Genomic DNA, 22,348 nt, shown 5'->3' with positions numbered 1-22,348 from the left:
AAGTATTACAAAGGATACGAGGAGGTGAATAATTTAACAGTTCACAGATCACAGCAGCAAGAAAATATCAAACTTTTTCTTGAACGATGACACTTTATTTACAGCCATGGCATGGGCTAATAGAGTTCTTTTGCAGAAATGCTTGATACACTCTTTATATTAGCATATTTTAAGAATGAAGCCTGGCCTGAAAAGGAATGTTGTGTTTGAAAATCTATAAATACAATACAATTTATGTTTTTAACTCAGCCGTATAAAATTATTTCTTTCACTAAACGACAAGAACACTGTTAATTGAAACCCCAAGACATTCTAAAGCGGAAAATCCATAAGTTATTTTTTAGTATTAAGAATATTTTGAGACTAAAATCGACAGAAAAATAAGAAAACTTAGCCAGGGCCGAAAAAACAACATTCTTATATTAAAAACGAATGTTCGATTTGTTCAAAATCATGGCATTCTTAAGTTCAAGGAAACAAAGCCGATTGAGGTTGTGAGTTGCAGTCATCCATTTCTTTCTTTAAAGTCTACCGGTTCTTTTCAGTTTGTTCGCAGAACGTGAAATGCGTTTAGCATACGTTATGACTTCTCTGTACGTAGCCCGCAGCATGATTTAATTGAGCTATAAAATGAGCCACTCTCTCCCTCATTGATTGTAGTCTACGAAGACGCTTGCTGAAACTACACTGGTCACAGTTTCTCACTTACCAACTGAAAACCTGCAATACGTAAGTACTTATAAAGTAGACCTTTGTCAAAAATAGTTTTCGCAATTAATAGATGTAGACAGAAAAGTCCACGAACAAATGGTTACTCTCTATTATCAATGGTGCGTGAATTCCCAAATTTATACAGATTTTGTTCAAGTTTTCCCACTGAATTTATGTTCGACTTCATGATCACGATCTTGCAGACCCTGTTTCCCCTTATTTAAAAATACTCATGCAATTGAAATTTCTAGTTGCATACGTACTTCACTAGACAGTTTAGCGATTATCAAATCTCTTTAATTTAGGCCTGCATGACCACACGCATCCTGCGATTTTTGAAACTACATTTTTTTTTTTCACGCTTTGGCTGAGAATAGACAACTGGCATGGTGATAAAGATCGCGCTTTATCTTGAGTTGTTTCGCTATGTACAGTTCGTTGTTAAAGAGGACGAAAGTTCTCTATGCAGTTCCTCATCTCAACTTCACATCTCCTCGCGGCGGGAGCACTACTCTCGCCCGCCTTGGCTTGTTTGCGCGCCCGACCAAAACCGCCATGCTGCGTACAGGTTACAAGTTCATCTTCTTTTGTCACAGTTTGCGGCGCTGGGAGAGACATTGCTGAGAACGCTGACAAAGGCATGGAAGTATGCTAGCCTGTTCCAAGCGTTCAGATAGTCGATTTTATTTTTTCGCGCTCCTTTTTTCTTCGCACCGCTCCCCACTATCTGAACGCCTGGAACAGGCTAAAGTATGCAGGCACAGGATAGTACGACTTTTCGTGAGTTTAATACTTGCAGCTCACTTCGTAATTCGTTTGAGCAATTTCTATACTATGTCTCAAAAGCAAATGGCGTAGTAGAAAGCACTCAGTAGGGACTCGCTACGGCCACCGGAAGTAAAAACGCCCAAAAGCTACGCTGGCTTTTGCGCCAAATCCTACAACGAAGACCTGTCTTGTGGCGTGGTCGCTACTACGGGAGTCTAAAATTCAACTTTTCTCCTATTTCTTATGATCACTGATTTTAAAACCTATCATAGAATGTTTTCCATTTTATCAACAAAGTATTTGACGATTCTGTTTTTCCGTAATTACGTCTTCCCTGCGTTTTGCTAACAGCAAAAGCAAATGAGCGAAAAACCCCGTACTCACTGTTTGGGTGCCTTGGGTGCCGCTTGCGTGCATGAAGCAAATGAGAAACCACGTGTAGGTTTTCCACCTGTGTTGTCAGAATTGTTAAAGGCTCATCTTGGTCAACGAACAAGGGATATAAAGAAGTGATATTTCTATCAGCCTGTTCATCCCGTTGCGTAAAGGTGAAGAAAATCTTGGGTTTTCTTGAAAACGGTACCCTCTGGACCATTTTAAAATTTGTTTCTCGTGACAATTTACAGCGCTCCTTGACATTGGCTACTGATCTTTGTACCTGGCTACGGACTTTATCGAGGTTGTCTGTTACTTTGTTCGCAGGCGAACCTTTTTTGGCACATCCAAGGGTTTTAAGAAATAAAACTGTTTCACAAGTAATAGTTACAACTGCAGCATCTGTTAAAAAATGTTTTCTCCTAAGTTCAAATTCCATGTACTTGAACGAAAGATGCGGATTTCTCTGAGCCATAAGAATTTCTTTATTGGCCAGATCCAATGATAACAGTCACTGCATTGTTTTCTGGGTTGTACTCTTAAACTTGACGATCTTCTGAGTCCGTGAGTACGATGTTTTTATTTTTCGAACACAGAAATCTGTTAACATTAAAGCTGAATTATTCGGCTTTAAATTGTCTAGAAACAACTCTATGTCTGACTTTGCCTGGCATGGCCCTGGTACCTTCTACATCAGCGTTTTTACATGACGTCCCGGCGTTCATATTGGTGTTCCAAAACAATGAAACGGCGGCCATGTTGGTGTTCCAAACCAGTCCTGTGGGAGGTGAACTATTTTCTTATGTAAACACTTTCTTTTTGTCCAATAATATGCATAGATGCTGGTCACGTGAGTGAAAACGCTCCATAGGACATATAAATGGCATGAAATGGTTATGCTATTTGGAAAACGTTGTTGTTTTTCTTACAATCAACGATCGTATTCAGTATAAATAATATAATATACGTCACTTCACTGTCAGCTCTTCATTTATCAGTTAAATACTAATTTTTGGCCGGTTATCAGTTAACTACTGTTTTTGAGGCCAATCATCAGTTAACTGCTAGCCCTAGTGGTACCCTCTTGATTTCACGCTTTTGTTCTCCAGAACCAACTTGGCTGTCGTCACGTCAGCTGAAAATATGGAATAGATACAGTAGAAATTCTATTCATGTGGCGGCACCGTCGGCCTCGCGACAACAGCACCCTCGGGACAAATGCAAGTGTTTCCTGAACATAGGTGTCCCCTGAATGGAGGTTGGGCTGGGCTTTTGTAAATTTTACCTTGGAATCTGCTGCGGCCATTATTTCAAGCAGCTAGATAATGTATAAAATATCATGATTAACTTATCACTGCGATGTTGTGTGTTGAAGTCCCACAAGTGCAGTACATCGATTTATTAATTGAATAAGTTCATGTTTTGAAACCAGTCGCCATTTTGACTACTGAAAACTTAAACTTATCGAGGATTTTTGTGGTCAGTCTCCATTTGAGTGCTAAGGTGTACCCTGAATAGAGATTGAATACGCGTTTTGGGATCCAGAATCGAAAAAGAGACCCTCTCCCATGAATAGAGGTGTCCCTTCAATAGAGGAAACAAATACAAAGATTACGTGAACATTTTTCGGGGACCAAATTTTGCGTCCCCTGAATGGAGGTGTCTCTTGAATAGAGGTGTCCCAAAGCATAAATTCCACTGTATATACATCATAAATTCTGTTAATTATGCAAATGGTTTATTTAAGGTTTACACGAAATATTGCTCACCTTTTCTACTTTACCTTTAGATATTTCGCAATAAACAAAGAAATGAATCAAGGCTATCGCAACCTGTCACAGGTGAGGGAGAGTGACGAAGAAACAGTCTTGGAACTGCAGTCCTCGGACGCCGAAAGTTCTTCAGATGATGAAAGCGTTTCAAGTGAGAACTATATAGAGACTGAAAGCGCTGCATCTCCCCCTGAAGGGACATCCTCGACATGGAAAGCAACAATGAACTTGTTAAACTATATCGAAGGGGTTGGATTGCTTGCTTTGCCGTATTCTATCAAAAAGGGTGGAATCACGACTGTGATATCACTGTTTTTATTGCCAATTATCTCCTGGTACGCGGGAAAAGTATTAGTCGAGAGTTTGTACGACAACGACGAGAAAAAAAGAAAGATTCGTGTAAGATCAACTTGGAAGGAGATAGGGGACGCGATATATCCTAAATATGCAGGTAAAATTGTCGCGTGGAATCAAAACATTGGTTTTGTTTTGGCAGCAGTCGGTTATCTAATTCTCTGTGGATCTCTCACCTCCCACGCCCTACCCACAATACCCCTCTCGCAAACTTCCTGGACCTGCTTCGCTGCACTGCTTATTCTACCAACAATGTTTTTGAAATCGTACTCCCAGATTGCATGGCTAAGTACTATTAGTATAGTCGCCATTGGTCTAACTACAGCACTAACAGTATGGTATGGCGTTAAAAATATAGAGAATTGGGATCCCCGGACTCTTTTGTTTTGGGACTTCGAAGGAGTCTTCATTTCGTTGGGGATCACTTTGCTTAGTTACGGCGTGGCCGGGATCATTCCTTCGGTAGAAAAAAGTATGAAGAATAAATCGGACTTTGGAAAAGCGTTGGCTTCCGCACTTGCTGCATCAGTTGTAATTAAAGTGATTATTGCAGTCTTTGGATTTTTGACTTTTGGATCCAAGACAGATGAAGCCATTCTTACCAATTTTCCCGTTGGACCGCTAAACATAACCGCTTCTATAAGTCTCGTTATTAGCAGCTTACTCTCAATCATACTTTGCTTGAGACCTGTATGTGAATCTCTCGACGAATCGACTTTTTTTTCAGAATTAACCTCTGATATTTCCAATACCATACGTAATATTATAACTCGGGTTTCGTTGGTAGTCGTCACACTGGCGATAGCTATATTTCTGCCACACTTCGCGCTTATAGCAGCTCTTGTGGGATCTTTTCAGATTGTATTTTCCGAGTTTTGGATTCCCTTTTTAGTGCATTTGAAGGTAAAGTACCACAAACTCAGCAGATTGCAGATTTTTGCTGATGTTTTAGTCCTGGTATTTTCAAGTGCTTTTTCTGTTTTGGGAAATTACTTCTCTGTAAAAGCTCTCGTTCAGGCAAGACTAAACAGGTTTTAGAAAAGGGCTTTACTGTCTTCTGTTAACTATTTGCATCATGCCACCTGAGCACCTGGCAACCCAAGCGCGACAAATCTACGTGGCAATTAATTTAGTAGTTTACTTGGTTATCCACATGCTGTTCAGGACAGGCTAAACAAACCTAGCGCTTTTAAGCGTCTCACTGTGCATTGCCTTATCGAAAGTTGTTTCCGAAAGAGTGACAGACTTTCGAGCACAATGACTACACAATTCGCTCTTACCAACATGATGTTGAATTGCACAATATGATGATAACAATATTTATAATAAAAGTATTTAAAAATAATAGTCATCATCGTCATCACTGAATGCTACTCGGGGGTCAGGGAAAAATTATTAAAAATGAAAGTATCTCAATGAACTATATAATATTTCTATGTAAGTAACCAAATCGCTAGTTAGGACTGGGTGGCCCAACACTTAATCTTTAAAATGGCAGTAGGAAGCGTTCTACGGTCACGGTATGACTCAATCACCCAGAATCCTTTCGAGCACGAACGAGCGAAGTTGAGATAGGCGACACTAGCCTCCCATGCAGACGTTCTTAGGGGTTCGTCACCCGATCCTGCCCCACTAACAGGAACGCAGGAACGAGTGACGAACCCCTAAGAACGTCTGCGTGGTAGGCTAAGGCGACACTGGCTCTAAGAAAATGGCTGAAGCATGTGCAACGAAAACAGCAAGGAAAGAAATTCCAACTAGATACCAAGTTATGGCCTTGTACAAATGTAGACTTTTGATTTTAAAATTAATTTTCTGCCTTAAAAATCAACGACGAAAAGTGTACTTTTTGGTGACGATTTTTGGCCAAAAAAACTGGCTTTTTGGACTTTGCTGCCAAACGAACGGCGATATAAAGTGGAAATTGGGAGTTGCAGTTGGTTTGTTTGCTTTCATAATTACAAAATCTACCATTTAGTGTTATGAATTAATTAACAGTTAATGAATGAGGCTGAGTATCTTATGAAGAATTATGGAGATCGAGGAGGGTGTTATCCGTCTAAGCCGTAGGCCGAGGCGGATAACACCCTCCGAGATCTCCATAATTCTTCACATGATACGAAAGCCGAATTCAATAACTGTTTTATTATTCATTAAAACATGCTTACCTCCATCGATCCATCGATGTTCGTTCATCTTCGATAGTGTACGTTTAAGTTTGTCCAGCTCCGCAAATATTCTCCAAATAGCAGATGTTGCCCTTCGAGTTGTCTTCTTTTTGTTCGTGCCATGTTGTTAGTTATTTTTTCGCCTAGTTTTTACTCTTGAAACGAGTGAAATGTCCGCCATTTTTTCAAGTTCACAACCAAAACAACTCAACCTCGTCCCCAGGTCGTCTCGGTTAAGGGTGCCTTAACCTGCGAAAACGCTGCATTTTTGACGTCATTTCCCCCTTAAAGTCAAATTTCTTCCAAATTTGGTCATCAGTAACTGGTGATGGTAAATTAAACGTGTGCTTTTAGCCAATCAGACTCGGGGAAATATTTTGAATGAATAATAATAATATTTATTTAACGATAATTTACAGTAAGAGTAATACTGGAGATTTTGTGTCAACCGAAGCAAAAGATAAGGACATAGATAGTTAATTGAGTGGAATGGTTATGAAACCCGTCAGACTCCTTTGTTATATGTTTTTGTGGACCTGAAAGTGCACAACGTTCAAAAGAATTCCTAACATTTTGATTGTATTGACCAATAAAAACGTTGCATTAATTTATTCCGTAACAATTTGCCAACAGAAAACCAAGGATTGTGCACTTTCAGGGTGCTTCCAACATAAACTGCAGCACTGTTGTTTTTATCATTGATTTTTGCCGCTTTTCATAACCAGTCTCCTCTAATAACTATGGATAGAGAGGCTAGTTGTTACAAGCCCCGCAGAGCTCCATGTTAAGCCAAAGCGCAAAACACGAAGTAAGAGGGGTGGCGACTTTTGAAATTAAAGACTAAGAGCGAAATATTCTCTGATTCAACATAAACAGCAGCGTATAGCTGGTCACCCTAAAGTGTTACAGTGTGGATGAAAATACTTGTCACGTGACTTTTTGATGCGAAAACCTCAACCCGAGGCCACTCCTAACCCTAACTGTTAACTACTAACTCACTTGGAGGTCAAAGCACCAATACTTATTTTGTAATGCCAAGAAAGCCCCTTGGTTGGAGTCTAGCTGGGCCTTACATTTTCTGGGAGTGTCAAATATCTAGGTCACACGATACAAATCGTTCCCATAAAGCATAGCAAGATATCTGCAACACCACACATATAATATAACACAACAACTTTTATTACTTCTTTTAAAGGCTATTCTGGAGTTCTTGTGTTACATTGTTTTTAATTCACTGAGTGAAGTGATTCGCTAATCCTCCATTATTTTTGTTTGCATAATCAGACGTTGTGTTGTGTTGCAGTTCTGAAAAAGGAAATGCGTGGGAGATCTGGCTACCAGATTAGCGTGTACATTTTGGGGTTTGATTGCCTCAGAGAGCTAGGCCCTCAGAGACCTTAAAAGACCTAAAACCGACCCCATGTGAGGGAATCTGGATTTTGGAATCAGTGAAAGTTTTGAAAGTGGTATCCGGATTGCTGGGCTTTGGAATCCTGAATGCAGCTCAAGGAGTTCCGGAATCCAGTCACTGGATCGAGAATCCGACACTGTCTTGGATTCTCTTACATGTGGCGATAGAGTAATGCCGGGTTCATTTGGCATCGTTGAGGGCCTAGTTACCTTATTATCGCAGGCTGTGTGACAAAAGCAATACTTCCAGCTAATTAAAATTGTGAGCGGTGAGTGTAAACACCGCTTAAAGGTGTTTGTCTGAGTTTTCTAGTCAGATTTTTTTGGTGGGTCTGAGTTTTCCCAAATTCTCTCTTGGTTTTCCATATTTGGCGGGGTCTGCATAATTTCTTGCTCTTTACGAATTGAATCCTTAGCGGTGTTTTCTTTCAAAAACACCCAAATTCACCAAAAATTAATCATCCTTCACTGAATACCTTTCACTGACCTAAAAAAAACGCCCAAATGATGAACAGTCATGCCTAGTTCTCAAAAATAATTTGCACCAAGCGATCGAGTCCAAAGATCAAAAGAAGCTGCTAGAGTCACGAACCGACGAAATTCGAAAGTTGCATGATTTTGGCTGTCGGCTACCTTCCTGTTCAACTGACGATTTATCAGCTTTTTTAAATAAAATTTATCCAGAAAAAGAAGAACAAGTTAATTTAATCTAGCTTCGAAAGAAAACTGGACACAAGCATAACTCCTTTTAGAGGGGCGTTCGTACAATTCACGACTATTAAATATGACAAAAAACGAATCCTCCTAATTAGCATTCCCATTTCACGCTACACAGTAATAAACATGAAAATGAAAAAAGATCTTAGAGTTTTGAAATATTGCCATTGAGAAGTTCTTTCTGATTTCGTGCCCGAGCGTCTATTGCAACTTTTGTTTACTCGATGGAAGAAAAAGGTCAAAACACTAACGAACGAGCAACGCTGTATCGTTCAGTTCATCACGTGGCTTTACTGAAGTACAGTTTGTCAGTGTCCATTTGTTTGATCTGATTGATAACCTGCGCTTAGACTCTAAGCTAAGGATATTGTCACACCATGTCGGATAGCTTTGGCGCCGCCAAGAAACCATACAGTATAGGGCTACTGTTTCCACATAAGAACAGTGATTTCGGCGGGTTTCTGTGACGAAGCGAAGCTGCCGCAGCCCGTCGCACCGATCTCCAATGTGAAGAGTCACATATCAGATAGGTGTTCATATTATACAGGAGACCTCTTTGTGTTGGCCAGCCTCTCTCCGAGAATTGACGAACATTCTTCCTATTTTACGCATGGTAAACGGTTTTTACAGCAGAAAAAAAGAAAATTTAACAAGTTTCAAATATTACAAAGGATACGAGGTGGTGAATAATTTAACAGTCCACAGATCAGAGCAGCTAGAGAATGTTAAAAAGTTTTCTTAAACGATGGCACTTTATTAATATTTTATAGCCATGGCATGGGCTAATAGTTTCCTTTGTACAAATTCTTGATACACTCTTTTTTTTTCTATAAGAATATATTTTGTTAGAATATCGAGGCTTAAATTCGGGAAATTTTAAGAATATTTTGAGAAAAAAACCGAGGCTGAGAGTCTGAAAAGGAGTCAATTTTTGTGTTTGAAAAACTATAAATACAATAAATTTATATTTTTAGCTTACTTGCATAAAATTATTCCCTTCACTAAACGGCAGTCTGACTAAACGGCAAGAACACTGGTAATTGACAGACCAAGACATTCTAAAGCGGAAACACCATAAGCTATTATTTAGTTTTAAGAATATTTTCTCCCTAGAATCGACAGAAAAATAAGAAAATTAAGCCTGGGCCGGAAAAACAACATTCTTATATAAAAAGGAATGTTTGATTTCCTAAAAATCAGCATTCTTAAGTTCAAGGAAACAAAGCCGATTGAGGTCGTGAGTTGCAGTCATCCATTTCTTTCTTTAAAGTCTACCGGCTCTTTTCAGTTTGTTCGCAGAACGTGAAATGCGTTTAGCATACGTTATGACTTCTCTGTAGCCCGCAGCATGATTTAATTGTACTATAAAATGAGCCACTCTCTCCCCCGTTGATTGTAGTTTACGAAGACGCTAGCTACAACTACACTTTCCAGTCTCTGACTTAACAACTGAGAACCAGTAAAAGGTAAGTATTTAGAAAGTATACCTTTGTCACAAATAGTTTTAGCAATCAATAGATGTAGACAGAAAAGTCCAGGAGCAATTGCTTACTCTCAGATTATCAATTGTGCGTGAATTCTGAAATTTATGCAGATTTTGTTCATAAGTCCCCCACTGATTTTATGATCGACTTCACTGAATCATAATCATACAGACCTTGTTTCCCCTTAGCAAAAGCCAAGAGACTTAAATACTCAATTGAAATTTCTGCTTGCATACGTACTTCACTAGACAGCTTAGCGATTTTCCGAGTTCCTCATCACAACTTCATATATCCTCGCGGGGGAGCTCACAGCACTCGCCCACCTTGGCTTGCTTGCGCGCCCGACTAAAACCGCCATGCTGCGCGCACGTTACAAGTTCATCTTCGTTTGTCACAGTTTGAAGCGCTGGGAGAGACAGGCATGGAAGTATCAGGCACGGAATAGTCACGACCAAAAAATTAATGATCCAGAGGGTACTGTCTCAAGAAAACCCAAGATTTTCTCCTCCTTTACTCAACGGAATGAACAGGCTGATAGAAATATCACTTCTATATATGCGGTAGTTTCGAAAACGAAGCACTCGAAAACGAAGACCGAAAAACGAAGCACCCAGCACCCAAATCTCGAAAACGGAGCACGCAAATATCGATAACGAAGCACCCAAAACTCGAAAACGAAGCACCCAAAACTCGAAACCTGTCTGTCCTTTAAAAAAACGAGACAGTCCCTTGTCAAGTCACCAATGCTAACACAGCAGAAATCAAGCACGATAACGAACAGAGTGCAGTTTAAAACTATTCAAGTAGAACTACGAGGTGAAAAATTGTTTTAAAGAGTTTATATGGGTTTTCTTTTGTCGGGGGGGGGGGGGGGGGAGGTGCGGCTACACGTAGGCTGCCGTGACTAAGGTATGGGTCGCACTACCTTGTGGTAGAAATCTGTCATCGGTGGACATTGCTAAGTGCGACCCGAAGTTTTTAGGTTGGAAAAAACTTTGAAAATCGGCAAAAACATCAAAAACGCCGCATTGCTTGTGTGGGGCGGGCCGGGGCAGGCAGATTTTGGAAAACTCGAGCTAAACAATATAAGGAATGACAGCGGTAACAGTCAGCGCTTGTCAGTCTTGTCAGTGAAACGTGATCAATTTGAAACAAGATCAATCAGAAATAAACGTGGTCGAATGCTCAGACCTTCTTGCTCTCGTGGACGGACAAGGGAACTACTATCCTTGGCCATTTTAAGGCTTTTACACATCCGTTGCCTCCACCTGGTTTGGCTTGCGTTGTGCAAGACTTAAAGTTGTAGTCCTTCAACCTACATTGGTTTCGAGATTTGGGTGCGTCGGTGCTTCGTTTTCGAGTCCTGGGTGCTTTGTTTTCGAGATTTGGGTGCTTCGTGCTTCGGTCTTCGTTTCCGAGTGCTTCGTTTTCGAAACTACCTTATATATCTTTTGTTCGTTGACCAAGATGAGTGTTTAACACTTCTGAGAAGGCAGGTAAAAACCTACACGTGGTTTCTCATTTGCTTCGGGCACGCAAGCGGCACCCGAAGGCACCCAAACACCCGGGGTTGGGAGGGGGGGTACTTCCTTATAGGAGGTTAACGGGGATGTGCCGCTGGACGGGGTTGCATTTTCACGACTGGATTGACTATGACGGGGTTGCATTTTCAATAGTATAGAGTTACTAGTATGGGGTCGCACATTTTCGGATTTTTGGGGTAAGACAGTTCTTCATATTTACGGTTAGCAAACGCACCAGAATGTTTGTACTGTAGATGAAAAGTAAAGTGTTCTTCATTCAATCTAAAAAATGGGTCAATTCATGAAAATTGAAAGTGACTAAGTTGGGATCGCGTAATGATTACATATTTGTCCAAAAGTGACTAAGATGGGGTCTATAATTGGCCACAGAATAAACTATAATGGGGTAGGGGCTCTGAGAGGCCAGCGGCACATACCCAGCAAAAATTAACCCAAGTCCTTCCCCCCCCCTCCCGCCTCCTGGGCCCAAACAGTGACTACGGGGTTTCTCGCTCATTTTCTTTCGCTGTAAGTAAAACGCAGAAAAGACGTAATTGCGGAAAACCAGAAGCGTCAAATGCTTTGTTGATAAAATGGAAAACAATCTGCGATAGGTTTTAAAACCAGTGATCGTAAGAAATGGGAGAAAAGTCTAACTTTAGACTCACGTGGTAGCGACTACGCCACAAGACAGGTCTTCGTTGTAGGATTTGGTGCTACTGTAGCCTGCGTAGCAAGCGTTTCCGCGCGAGGTCGTCGAGAAGGTTGGGACGAGAGCAAAAAAAGGAATGACCGGGGAGGGGGAGGGGAAAGAAGGAAACGCTTGCCCGGAAACCCCTAATCTGCGACACTGAAAACGGCTGTGTAGCAGACTAGCAAACCCCACGATTTTGAAAAACTGCGTTCGCCCACGAACACAGCTTCTGATTGGTGTGGTGCTGGTAGTGTTGATTACTTAGCACTCAAATCAAACAAGATATGCTTTGTTTACGTGCGTTACAGATCTGGTCTCATCTGATTGTCGGTCGCAGATTACAAATGCTTTGGACCGATATTTATTTGAATCGTGTTTATTTTGTGCGAAGGTTTATGAGATCATAGTCTTCAAAGTATAGTTTGAGATCGAGCAGTGGAGACTAGGAAAGGCCAATTTATTGGGAATAACGGCATGCGGATCTGAGTGGAAAAAAATGGACTGTTTGTTGGAGATAACATCAACGTAAATCAGAACATTGGTACTCGACACTGGCTAAAGCCGCCATGGACAAGCGATTTATCAGCTTTTTGAAATGAAAAGATTCTTTTTGTTTATTGGACATTTTGCGGCATGTATTGTAGAGAACGCTTCGACACGGGCTGAAGAGCAGCCGCTCTGCAAAGGGCGTCTGGAAAAGCGGGAAACCGGAATCCGGAATAGGAACGGGAATAGGAACAGGGACAGGAAGCGGAACCGGAACAGGAACCGGAATGGGAAGAGAAACCTATATAAAAACAGGGACAGCATTTACCTTAATTTAAGTTAATCTGCATTTAATTCCTATTTAGATTACATACGAAAAATAAGGGAAAAATATAATAGGAACCGGAATAGGAAGGGGAATATAAACAGTGTATAGAAATATGAAAAGAAAAAGGTATAATCGTGATTAAAATAAAAAGCCAGAGAAATAATAAAAGAAACAAGAAAACACCCTTGAAATGTTAATCTAATTAACCTTTCTTTATCTTCAGCCAGTGACACATTGTGTTTTCGTGTCAAACATAATAGCGAACTTAAAGAACGAGAACGCTGACCGTCGCGGGCTTCATGAATAGCAACCGGAAGTTTAATGTTTCGCTTGATGGAACGCTTCTGTCTGAATTCTTCCTGTTATCTTCCACTATGCGAATTTGTTGAGTCAGAGCTCCAAAAGATAGAAAACATCTACTTCCACCACTGAGAAATTGAATTCGGGTCTTACTTCAAACTATTTCTCATTAATTCCAAATTGTCCAGTCTTTTAAACGTTGGGAAATGAAGCTGGAGACCGTGTCCGAGCTCAGAAAGACACAATAAAATTTATCGTCTGCCGTTCACGTTCTCAAGAAAATTTAAGATTTGATCATTTACGTCGTAGTTGTGCATCGATGGTGAAGAAATTGACAGAAAGCACGATGCACTCGCAAAGCTGTTGCTTTACTTATTTTACCTGCTGCTTTTTTTACCTTCTCGTTGCCGTAATATTTAAGAGAGTCAGGGGGAGCATGATACCAGACTAGTTTTCTTTTTCTTTGTATCAATTGAATCAGAATTAAAATAATATAAGGTAAATGATGTCCCTGTTCTTGTATCGGTTCCCCTTCACATTACTGTCCCTGTTCGTTGCCGTTCCCGGTTCCGGTTCCGCTTCCTGTTCCCATTCCCGTTCCTATTCCGGATTCCGGTTTCCGGCTTTTCCAGACGCCCCTCTGCAAAGCTTATAGCCGGCGGAGTGAATTGTTCCGGAAAAATCATTTTTGACGTTTCGACAAGGTTTCAGACGAGATAAAGCCACATAATAAAATAACAAGAAATTCCGCAGCAATCACTCAGAATTTTAACCTTCTTTTATCGTAAACCTTTTTTATTACAATTTTTGCAATCGCATGGAACGTGCTCTATTAGAGAACAAATTAATTTTACAAATCTGGTAATCCAGGGGTAATCTCTTCGTTTTATCTTCTATTTTGACGAGCTGTCAATTTACAAATGAACCGAACCGTGAAATATCAAGGGGCGTTTTCCAGAATGGTGGGGTTTGCGGGCAAGCGTTTCCTCTTTTCCCCTCCCCCTCCCCCTTCCCCTTCCACCTTTTTGTTGTTTGCTCTTGCTCTAACCTTCGCGCAATAACTCGATGGGAAACGCTTGGTACACAGGCTAGCGCTACCGCGAAATGTCATCTCCAATTTTGGTGGGTGGGGGAGGGAGCTTGTTTACTTCCGGTCGCCGTAGCGAGTCTAGACTACGAGTACTCCCCCATTTTTCCTCAGGGATAGTAGAGCGAGCAAAACGCGAGCGCGCGTGAAAATCAACCCACGCGAGAAAAGGCGACACGCGGCGGGGAGAGAGACTCTCCCTGCAGCGTGTCGCCTTTTCTCGCGTGGGTTGATTTTCACGCGTGCTCGCGTTTTGCTCGCTCTACTATCCCTGAGGAAAAATGGGGGACTACTCGTAGTCTATAGCGAGTCCCTGCTGAGTGCTTTCTATTACGCCTAATGCTTTGAGCCAAAGTATAGCAACTGTTAAAACGAACTACGAAGTGAACTGCAAAGTATAGTCATACAAAAAAGCGACCCTTCCCATTGGCTACTGATCTTTGTAGTCGCTACGGACTTTATCGACGTTCTCTTTCGCCTCCTCAATGTTATCTTTTTCGCAGGCGTAGCTTTTTTGGCACATCCAAGGGTTTTAAGAAATGAAAGGAATTAATAGTTACAACTGCAACACCAGTTAAAAAATGTTTTCTCCTAAGTACAAATTGCATGTACTTGAAAGAAAGATCCAGATTTGTCTAAACCATCAGAATTTCTTTATTAACCAGATCCACTCATAACAGTCACAGCGTTTTTCTCTGGGTTGTACTCTTCAACGTAACGATCTTCTGCTGAGTCCGTGAAAACAATGCTTTCATTTCTCGAACACAGAAAACTGTTAACGTTAAAGCTGAATTATTCGGCGTTAAATTGTCTTCAAACAACTCTGTCTGACTTTGCCTGGCACGGCCCTGGTAGCTTTTACATCTAGAGCGTTTTTACATGACGTCACGGCTTTCATATTGGTGGCTGCCGTGACGTCAGCTGAAAATATGGAATAGATACAGTAGAAATTCTATTCATGGGACGGCACCCTCGGGACAAATGCAAGGGTTCCCTGAACAGAGGTGTCCCCTGAATGGAGGTTGGGCTGGGCTTTTGTATATTTTACCTCGGAATCTTCTGTGGCCATTATTTCAAGCAGCTAGATAATGTATAAAAATCATGATCAACTTTTCACTGCGATGTTGTGTGTTGAAGTCCCACAAGTGCAGTACATCGATTTATTAATAAATAAGTTCATGTTTTGTGAAAGCCGTCGCCATTGTGACTACTGAAAACTTAAAATTATCAAGGATTTTTGTGGTCAGTCTCCATTTGAGTGCTAAGATGTACCCTGAATAAAGGTTGAATCTGGGCTTTGGGATCCAGAATCGAAAAAGAGACCCTTTCCCATGAATAGAGGTGTCCCTTCAATAGAGGAAACAAATAAAAAGATTATGTGAACATTTTTCGGGGACCAAATTTTGTGTCCCCTGAATGGAGGTGTCTCTTATACAGATGTCCCAAAGGATAGGTTCCACCGTAATATGCATCATAAATTCTGTTAAGAGCAAATGTCTGTAAAAATCGAGCAAAATCGAAATTTCGCGGCCACAGTCAAAAAATCATTTTCGCTCATATCTTGTCCATAGTTAGGTATAAGTAAGAAATTAAACGTGGTGTAGTTTGTTTTTCAAAAGGCCGCTTGGATTTGGAGAAAATCGACAAAATCAATTTTCGTGGTCGGCGACTTGAAAACAACCAAAATTTGAGGCAAAATGAGGTGGTCTCAAAACTTCGCTCGCACGCAAAAAGGAAGAAAGCGTGGTAAAATATTCCCCGATAAATCAATTTATAAAGGATTTTAGCCCTAGTATGGCGGTTAATTCTTATCTTCACGATAATGTGGAAGGTAAATAATATACTAAAACAGTGGATAGCGTTTTTCGCGCGCTCTGATTGGCTACTCAATCAGTGAATATCCTGCACTATTCACTGATTCACCTCCAGTTCCTCCGAGCGAGCGACGCCAAACTCGCGTAAGTTGCGAGCAAAATGCCTTCCCGGTTTGCTGCCGTAAGCAAACAAAGAAATTTCAGAACTAATCAAGCAAGCTGTTTCCGAAATACACGAAGAAGGTGACGAAGTTCGGATTGGAAGTTTTAATAGGTAAAACTTTGACTTTTTGACACGAATTTATCGATAAAACCGGTGAAAAAGTTTTTTGTTTACAAATGCAAATTAAGTTTAAGTCTTGCGTTAATTTATTTAGTTGAGTTGTTCATAAATAAGCTTAAAACTAAATTTAATAATCTTTTTTTATAGAATGATTTTAAATACAAAAAGAATTCACAACTCCTTTTGAAGAAATTTTCCCGCAAGAGCTAAACAAATGCCTTCAAAAGTTTTAATTGTCGGCAAGAAAAAGCGACGGCCGCGGCCGCCCGGTCATTACGCGCCAAAATTGTAATCGTTGGCAACAGTATTTGAGTTAAAAATCGTCATTTTTGTGCTCAATTATCTCACTGTTTTAGTATATACTAAAACAATTATTCACCTCAGTGTCGGTGGCTAGTCGTGGATATTTACCTCACTGCTTCGCAGTTCGGTAAATCCAGGACTAGCCACCTCCACTTCGGTGAATAATTGTTATTTCAATTTTATTTTAGTTTTGGTTCTTTTTCAACTCAGCGAAGTTTAAATTTAGGCTTCAAGTCGCGATTTAATTTTTAGGCATGTGCTACACCTTGGTTTTTCCTGAAACTCAAGGCATAAGTCATTTAAACATTGTGCTAAAACATATGTAAGAATTGGCCTGGGTAATTAAATTTGTACTTCACACGAACCTTCCGAAGTTGAATAAATTTTGCTTGAAATATGAGACTTTTCAAGAACGTCGGTTGGTTGTTGCTCGACAAGCCACGATGGCTGGACTCTCCAAGAGAAACGTAACACACAATCGCACTTGTATTAAAGACATTAAATGTACTGAGACGATAATTTTTGTTACCTCACTGTGTTTTCCCGTTCTGGTTAACTGGCATTGCGCCTAGTCCCAAGCTAATCAACAGAAGATCCAAAACCTCGAGGAAACGTGGTGCGTGAAAATAACCTCAAACAGAACATTTCTTGGTATTGCTGGCCTTTCTTTTCCGCAGTCAAACTTTTACATCCATTGCCATTTAAAAATTCTAGGTCTCACAAAAACTGCGATTTTGATAGTGAAACTTTCGGGCTGCCGATACACCTTTGGTCATAAATGTCTGGTCAAAAGTGTTGCGTGACAGTATTCACAGGCTTTCCAATCTAAACATTTGAGCGATGCCTTTTTTTAATGTTCTTGCCGGAAGTAGCATATTATGCTACTAACAATCCAAATCATGTTTTTTTTTTAAATTTTTTTCCTAAGTTTTCTTAAAGTATGCTTCTATACAATACTCAATAAGTCCAAAAATTAAATATAGTTTTTCACGTCAACTTTCCCCCTCTTGCCTTGTATTTGCCTTTGATTGACTTCAGGCTTCAATCTCTAGCTATTACACCGCGTTATCAGGCGGCTGTCTTTTCTCTCGCCGATGTAAGTTCCATTGTTTTGGATAACAGTTTTCGTAAACATTCTGCAATTATCTTTCAGTATTTTTTTCCTGATCTGAACATGGTTTTCCGATCGTCAAACTCTTGTTTCTGTTTGTATACAGAGGAACCCCGCCTTTTGACCACCCCGTTTATACGACCACCTCTTGTCTCACCTCCCATAGTCCTTCGACCCAGACATGAAAATCTCCGAGTCATTTTATTATTTTGAAGACCTCTTCAATGCCACCACCTCGCTATTACGACCAGGATTTTATGGCCCAACGCTGGGGTTCCACTGTATATTTTAATTTCAGTTTTCCACTTTATAGAACAAAAAACAAAAAGATGTGCGTCAGCTGGACTATGGCGATTAATGTGAAGAACTAAAATTTAGGCCCCGCTTATATGAAAAAAATTTGTCTCGAGCAGAAGGGTCACCAGCTTACCCGAGCTTCCCTGGAAGAGGCAACTTTTCACGCATTTCTTTACAAAACATGGCGAACCGTTTAAATGACAAAAAGTTGGCTCGGCTGGAAGGCTGACCCACCTTGTCCGGTCACCCTTTTGCAATGGTAGGGTCAGCCTCCTAGCCAGGCCAACTTTTCTCCATATTAAGCACTTTACGCGCTTTTCGGAAAATCCACGTGCCCAGTGGAACGGTACATTCCAGTTGCACCGACCAAACAAAAGCCACCGCGAGTTTGGTTATAGTGCTTGTAAGCAGGATACAGATCAGTGGTCCTGGGGAAAATAATTTTGTCAAATGGAAGGAGACATTTCGGTCCGACCGTCTAGATCAAATCCGATCCGTATCGGTAAAGGGCTTGCATAGCCAAAGCGAGACAATTAGAGCATGCCCGAAGACTGGTTGGGGTCAATGTCTTTTTTTTTTCTCTCGGTTGGGAGGGTGACTCTCCTACACGAGACAGGTTTTCTCCATATAAAGGGGATCAAAATTTTCGGATACGAAATTGTGATAGAGAAGGAATCAGAGAAAATTTCAAAATTCTCGAAAAAAATAATTTTGAAGCCCTTGTAATTTCGATCGAAAAGAATACTCAAGTTGCCCTTGGGATGACCGAACAATTTTTATAATTATATGGCGCCGCATGAAACTTAGTAATTTGGATAGCATGAAAGTGTTTTCAATACAGTTAGGAGGAAACTGACGTTGGGTGCCCCTGTCAACTATCGCCTATCGCTTCCACTACTTTCTTTAGCCACAAAGTTTTCTTTTCAATTTTACTCTCGGTCATTTTGCCATGTTCTGAGTGTGCGCTTTAGTACCGGTCTTGAGACTGAAACTTGGTGGCTCGTCAGAAATCCATGATCAGAACTCTTGAAAAGAAAGTCTCCGACCATAACTTTCTCTCTGTCATCAGTGAGACGGATATTGAGGCTGCATCCGCTTCTGGGCCTGTTTCTCGAAAGTCCTGATAATTAACGGGCCCCTAAAGCTGTTCTTGATTACATGCAAGATAGAAATTTCAATAGTTTTGCATCTAACATGATAAAACTATCAGTTAATGATTTCGGGCCCGAAAAGTAATAGGGACTTTGGACAAACGGACCCCTGGGAAACAGTGCCTAAACAGTGTCCTTTTTAACGTGAATTTGAAGACGCCAGGGCAAAACCCATTGGTAAACACGTTTGATTCCAGCTTTCTAGCTTGCTGTATCTGCGGTATATCATCTTAGTGTCAGGTTTTAAAGCTTGTTTGAGTAGCCGAACATGCTGTAAGGAGGAAATTATCCGATATACTTTGAGGTATCCTTTGGTAAAGGAATCAGAGAGGAACAGGTCAGCTTTCTAGACCCCAGGTTTCCTTCATTGTATATATTCAATACTACAAACTGGAACTCACGCCTTAAGTCTTCACACTCAAGGAGAGGTTTGTAGTCTTGAAAATAGCGCTACGTCATCTACCACTCCAAAAGGCCGCCCTGCCTGGATAGCATTTCCCCAATTACTTGGCAATATTTCCTTAGTTGAGTGTGCTAATGCAAGTTTTTTAATGCTGGTTAGCCTGTGCAAGCATTTGAAAAGGGGGGAGACAGGGCTTAGAGCAAATTGCTTACCGAACATCCTTGAGTAAGAGTTACAGCGTAACCCTTTCGACGGGTTCTTCTAGCCCCTCAACGACCATTCCATGTGAGTCTTAAGAGGTAGTACCAAGAGAGAGTACCTAAGTAAGATTCAGAGCCACCCTTCCTCAAAATATACATATGAAATAGCATAATTTTTTCTTTATTATGATTCTTCACTCAAAACAAAAAAAGCTTCCGAGATCATTTATCGAGGTTTTCCAAAGTAAACCCTACTCAGTGTTCGTGTGTACTAGCAGGGCGTATGATTTTGATGTTTTCCAAATCCCTTAGTCAATTCTTTTATCACGCAGGTGTCCGATAAACTGACCACCACTTTACACTTTTAAATCAAGCACTGTTGACAGCCAGACTATGCAACCTTTCAGTTGTTGTATAATTGAACAAATAACTTTGGAAACATCAAAGAAATGTATAAACAATTTTGTTTTCTGCACATTCTTAAGTTCGAAAGATGGTGTTCGTTGTCACGCCACATCACTCCTTGTCTTCTCACACTTAGGCAATACTGTGACTCGCTATATGTAGTAACTGATTCTACTAAATGGTAAGAACATCTTTCAAATCGCCGAAAATGTCTTTAAAACATATTTTTCTCGTGATATATTTTGTTCAACCACCTTAAGAATTTAGATCATAACGCTCATTTGGTTTGAGTGACATTTTAATAACCCTGGCCCATCTCCAATGACCTTTCATTAGAGGTCAAATTACAAAATGCGTTAGCGCCAGCAGAATTTGGAGCTTGAGCGTAGAAAAATTAAAAGAAGTGCCCCGTACTATAAAGGTAAGTTAATTTCTTTTTCGTGTTAGCAAATTTATTATCGTACTACTACCGTACATCAGATTTCTTTTCAGGAAACACCAATGATCCGTTTTGGCAACAGCGAGGCGTTGTTGAATTATGCAAATGTAACCTATTTCACTCAAAAGTTGTTCAAGTTCAGAAGGTTCGTCCGAAGCGCAGATTAAATTACCCAACCCAGTTCTCACATATGTTTTAGCACAGTGTTTTAATAACTTATAGCTTGAGTTTCAGGAAAAACCAAGGTGTAGCACATGCCTAAAAATTAAATCGCGACTTGAAGCCTAAATTTAAACTTCGTTGAGTTGAAAAGGAACCAAAACTAAAATAAAATTGTTTACCTTCCACATTATCGTGAAGATAAGAATTAACCGCCATACTAGGGCTAAAATCCTTTATAAATTGATTTATCGGGGAATATTTTACCACGCTTTCTTCCTTTTTGCGTGCGAGCGAAGTTTTGAGACCACCTCATTTTGCCTCAAATTTTGGTTGTTTTCAAGTCGCCGACCACGAAAATTGATTTTGTCGATTTTCTCCAAATCCAAGCGGCCTTTTGAAAACCAAACTACACCACGTTTAGTTACTTACTAATAAGTATGTATGAACAAGATATGAGCAAAATTTAATTTTTGACCGTGGCCGCCGGTTGTTCGATATTTACAGACATTCGCTCTTAAGCAGGAAAAAGGTTTATTTAAGGTTTACACGAAAAATTGCTCACCTCTTCTATTTTTCTTTTACATATTTCGCAATAAACAAAGAAATGAAACAAGGCTATCGCAACCTGCCACCAGTGAGTGAGAGTGACGAAGAAACAGTCTTGGAACTGCAGTCCTCGGACGCCGAAAGTTCTTCAGATGATGAAAGTGTTTCAAGTGAGAACTATATAGAGACTGAAAGCGCTGCATCTCTGCCTGAAGGGACATCCTCGACATGGAAGGCAACAATGAACTTGATAAACTTCATCGAAGGGGTTGGATTGCTTGCTATGCCATATTCTATCAAAAAGGGTGGAATCACGGCTGTGATATCACTGTTTTTACTACCAATTATCACCTGGTACGCAGGAAAAGTGTTAGCCGAGAGTTTGTACGACAGCGACGACAAAAAAGGAAAGATTCGTGTAAGATCAACTTGGAAGGAGATAGGAGACGCGATATATCCTAAATACGCAGGTAAAATTGTCGCGTGGACTCAAGACATTGGTTTTGTTTTGGTAGCAGTCAGTTATCTAATTCTCTGTGGATCTCTCACCTCCCACGCCCTACCAACAGTACCCCTCTCGCAAACTTCCTGGACTTGCTTCGCTGCACTGCTTATTCTACCAACAATGTTTTTGAAATCGTACTCCCAGATTGCATGGCTAAGTACTATCAGTATAGTCGCCATTGGTCTAACTACGGCAATAACAGTATGGTATGGCGTTAAAAATATAGAGAATTGGGATCCCAGTACCCTCTTGTTTTGGGACTTCGAAGGAGTCTTCATCTCGCTGGGAATCGCTTTGTCTAGTTACGGCGTGTCCGAGATCATTCCTTCGGTAGAAAGAAGTATGAAGAATAAATCGGACTTTGGAAAAGCGTTGGCTTCGGCATTTGCTGTATCAGTTGTAATTAAAGTGATTATTGCAGTCTTTGGATTTTTGACTTTTGGATCCAAGACAGATGAAGCCATTGTTAACAATTTTTCCGTTGGACCGCTAAATATAACCGCTTCTATAAGTCTCGTTATTAGCAGCTTACTCTCAATCATACTTTGCTTG

At 40.5% G+C, this 22,348-nt stretch overlaps 2 protein-coding genes across 2 annotated transcripts in view; both read left to right on the top strand.

Annotated features, from left to right (window-relative positions):
- Positions 1–3,665: 3,665 nt before the first annotated feature.
- Positions 3,666–5,146, top strand: LOC140925510 (vesicular inhibitory amino acid transporter-like). The gene has a single exon (XM_073375453.1). The coding sequence runs from the start codon at positions 3,666–3,668 to the stop codon at positions 5,016–5,018; it is 1,353 nt and encodes a 450-aa protein (XP_073231554.1). The 3' UTR covers positions 5,019–5,146.
- A 16,203-nt stretch (positions 5,147–21,349) lies between these two features.
- LOC140925506 (vesicular inhibitory amino acid transporter-like) overlaps positions 21,350–22,348 on the top strand; it is a 1,353-nt gene continuing 354 nt past the window's right edge. The window contains exon 1 of the mRNA XM_073375452.1: positions 21,350–22,348. This exon is cut by the window's right edge and continues 354 nt beyond it. Coding sequence (XP_073231553.1) covers positions 21,350–22,348 — 999 coding nt within the window.

Source organism: Porites lutea, chromosome 2 (assembly GCF_958299795.1).
Source record: "Porites lutea chromosome 2, jaPorLute2.1, whole genome shotgun sequence".
In the NCBI taxonomy this organism is placed as follows: Eukaryota; Metazoa; Cnidaria; class Anthozoa; order Scleractinia; family Poritidae; genus Porites; species Porites lutea.
This window is presented reverse-complemented; position numbering and strand designations above follow the sequence as displayed.

Bases quoted from the DNA above. Each gene is read 5' to 3' on its own strand.
- LOC140925510 (XM_073375453.1), top strand. From the start codon at position 3,666: ATGAATCAAGGCTATCGCAACCTGTCACAGGTGAGGGAGAGTGACGAA.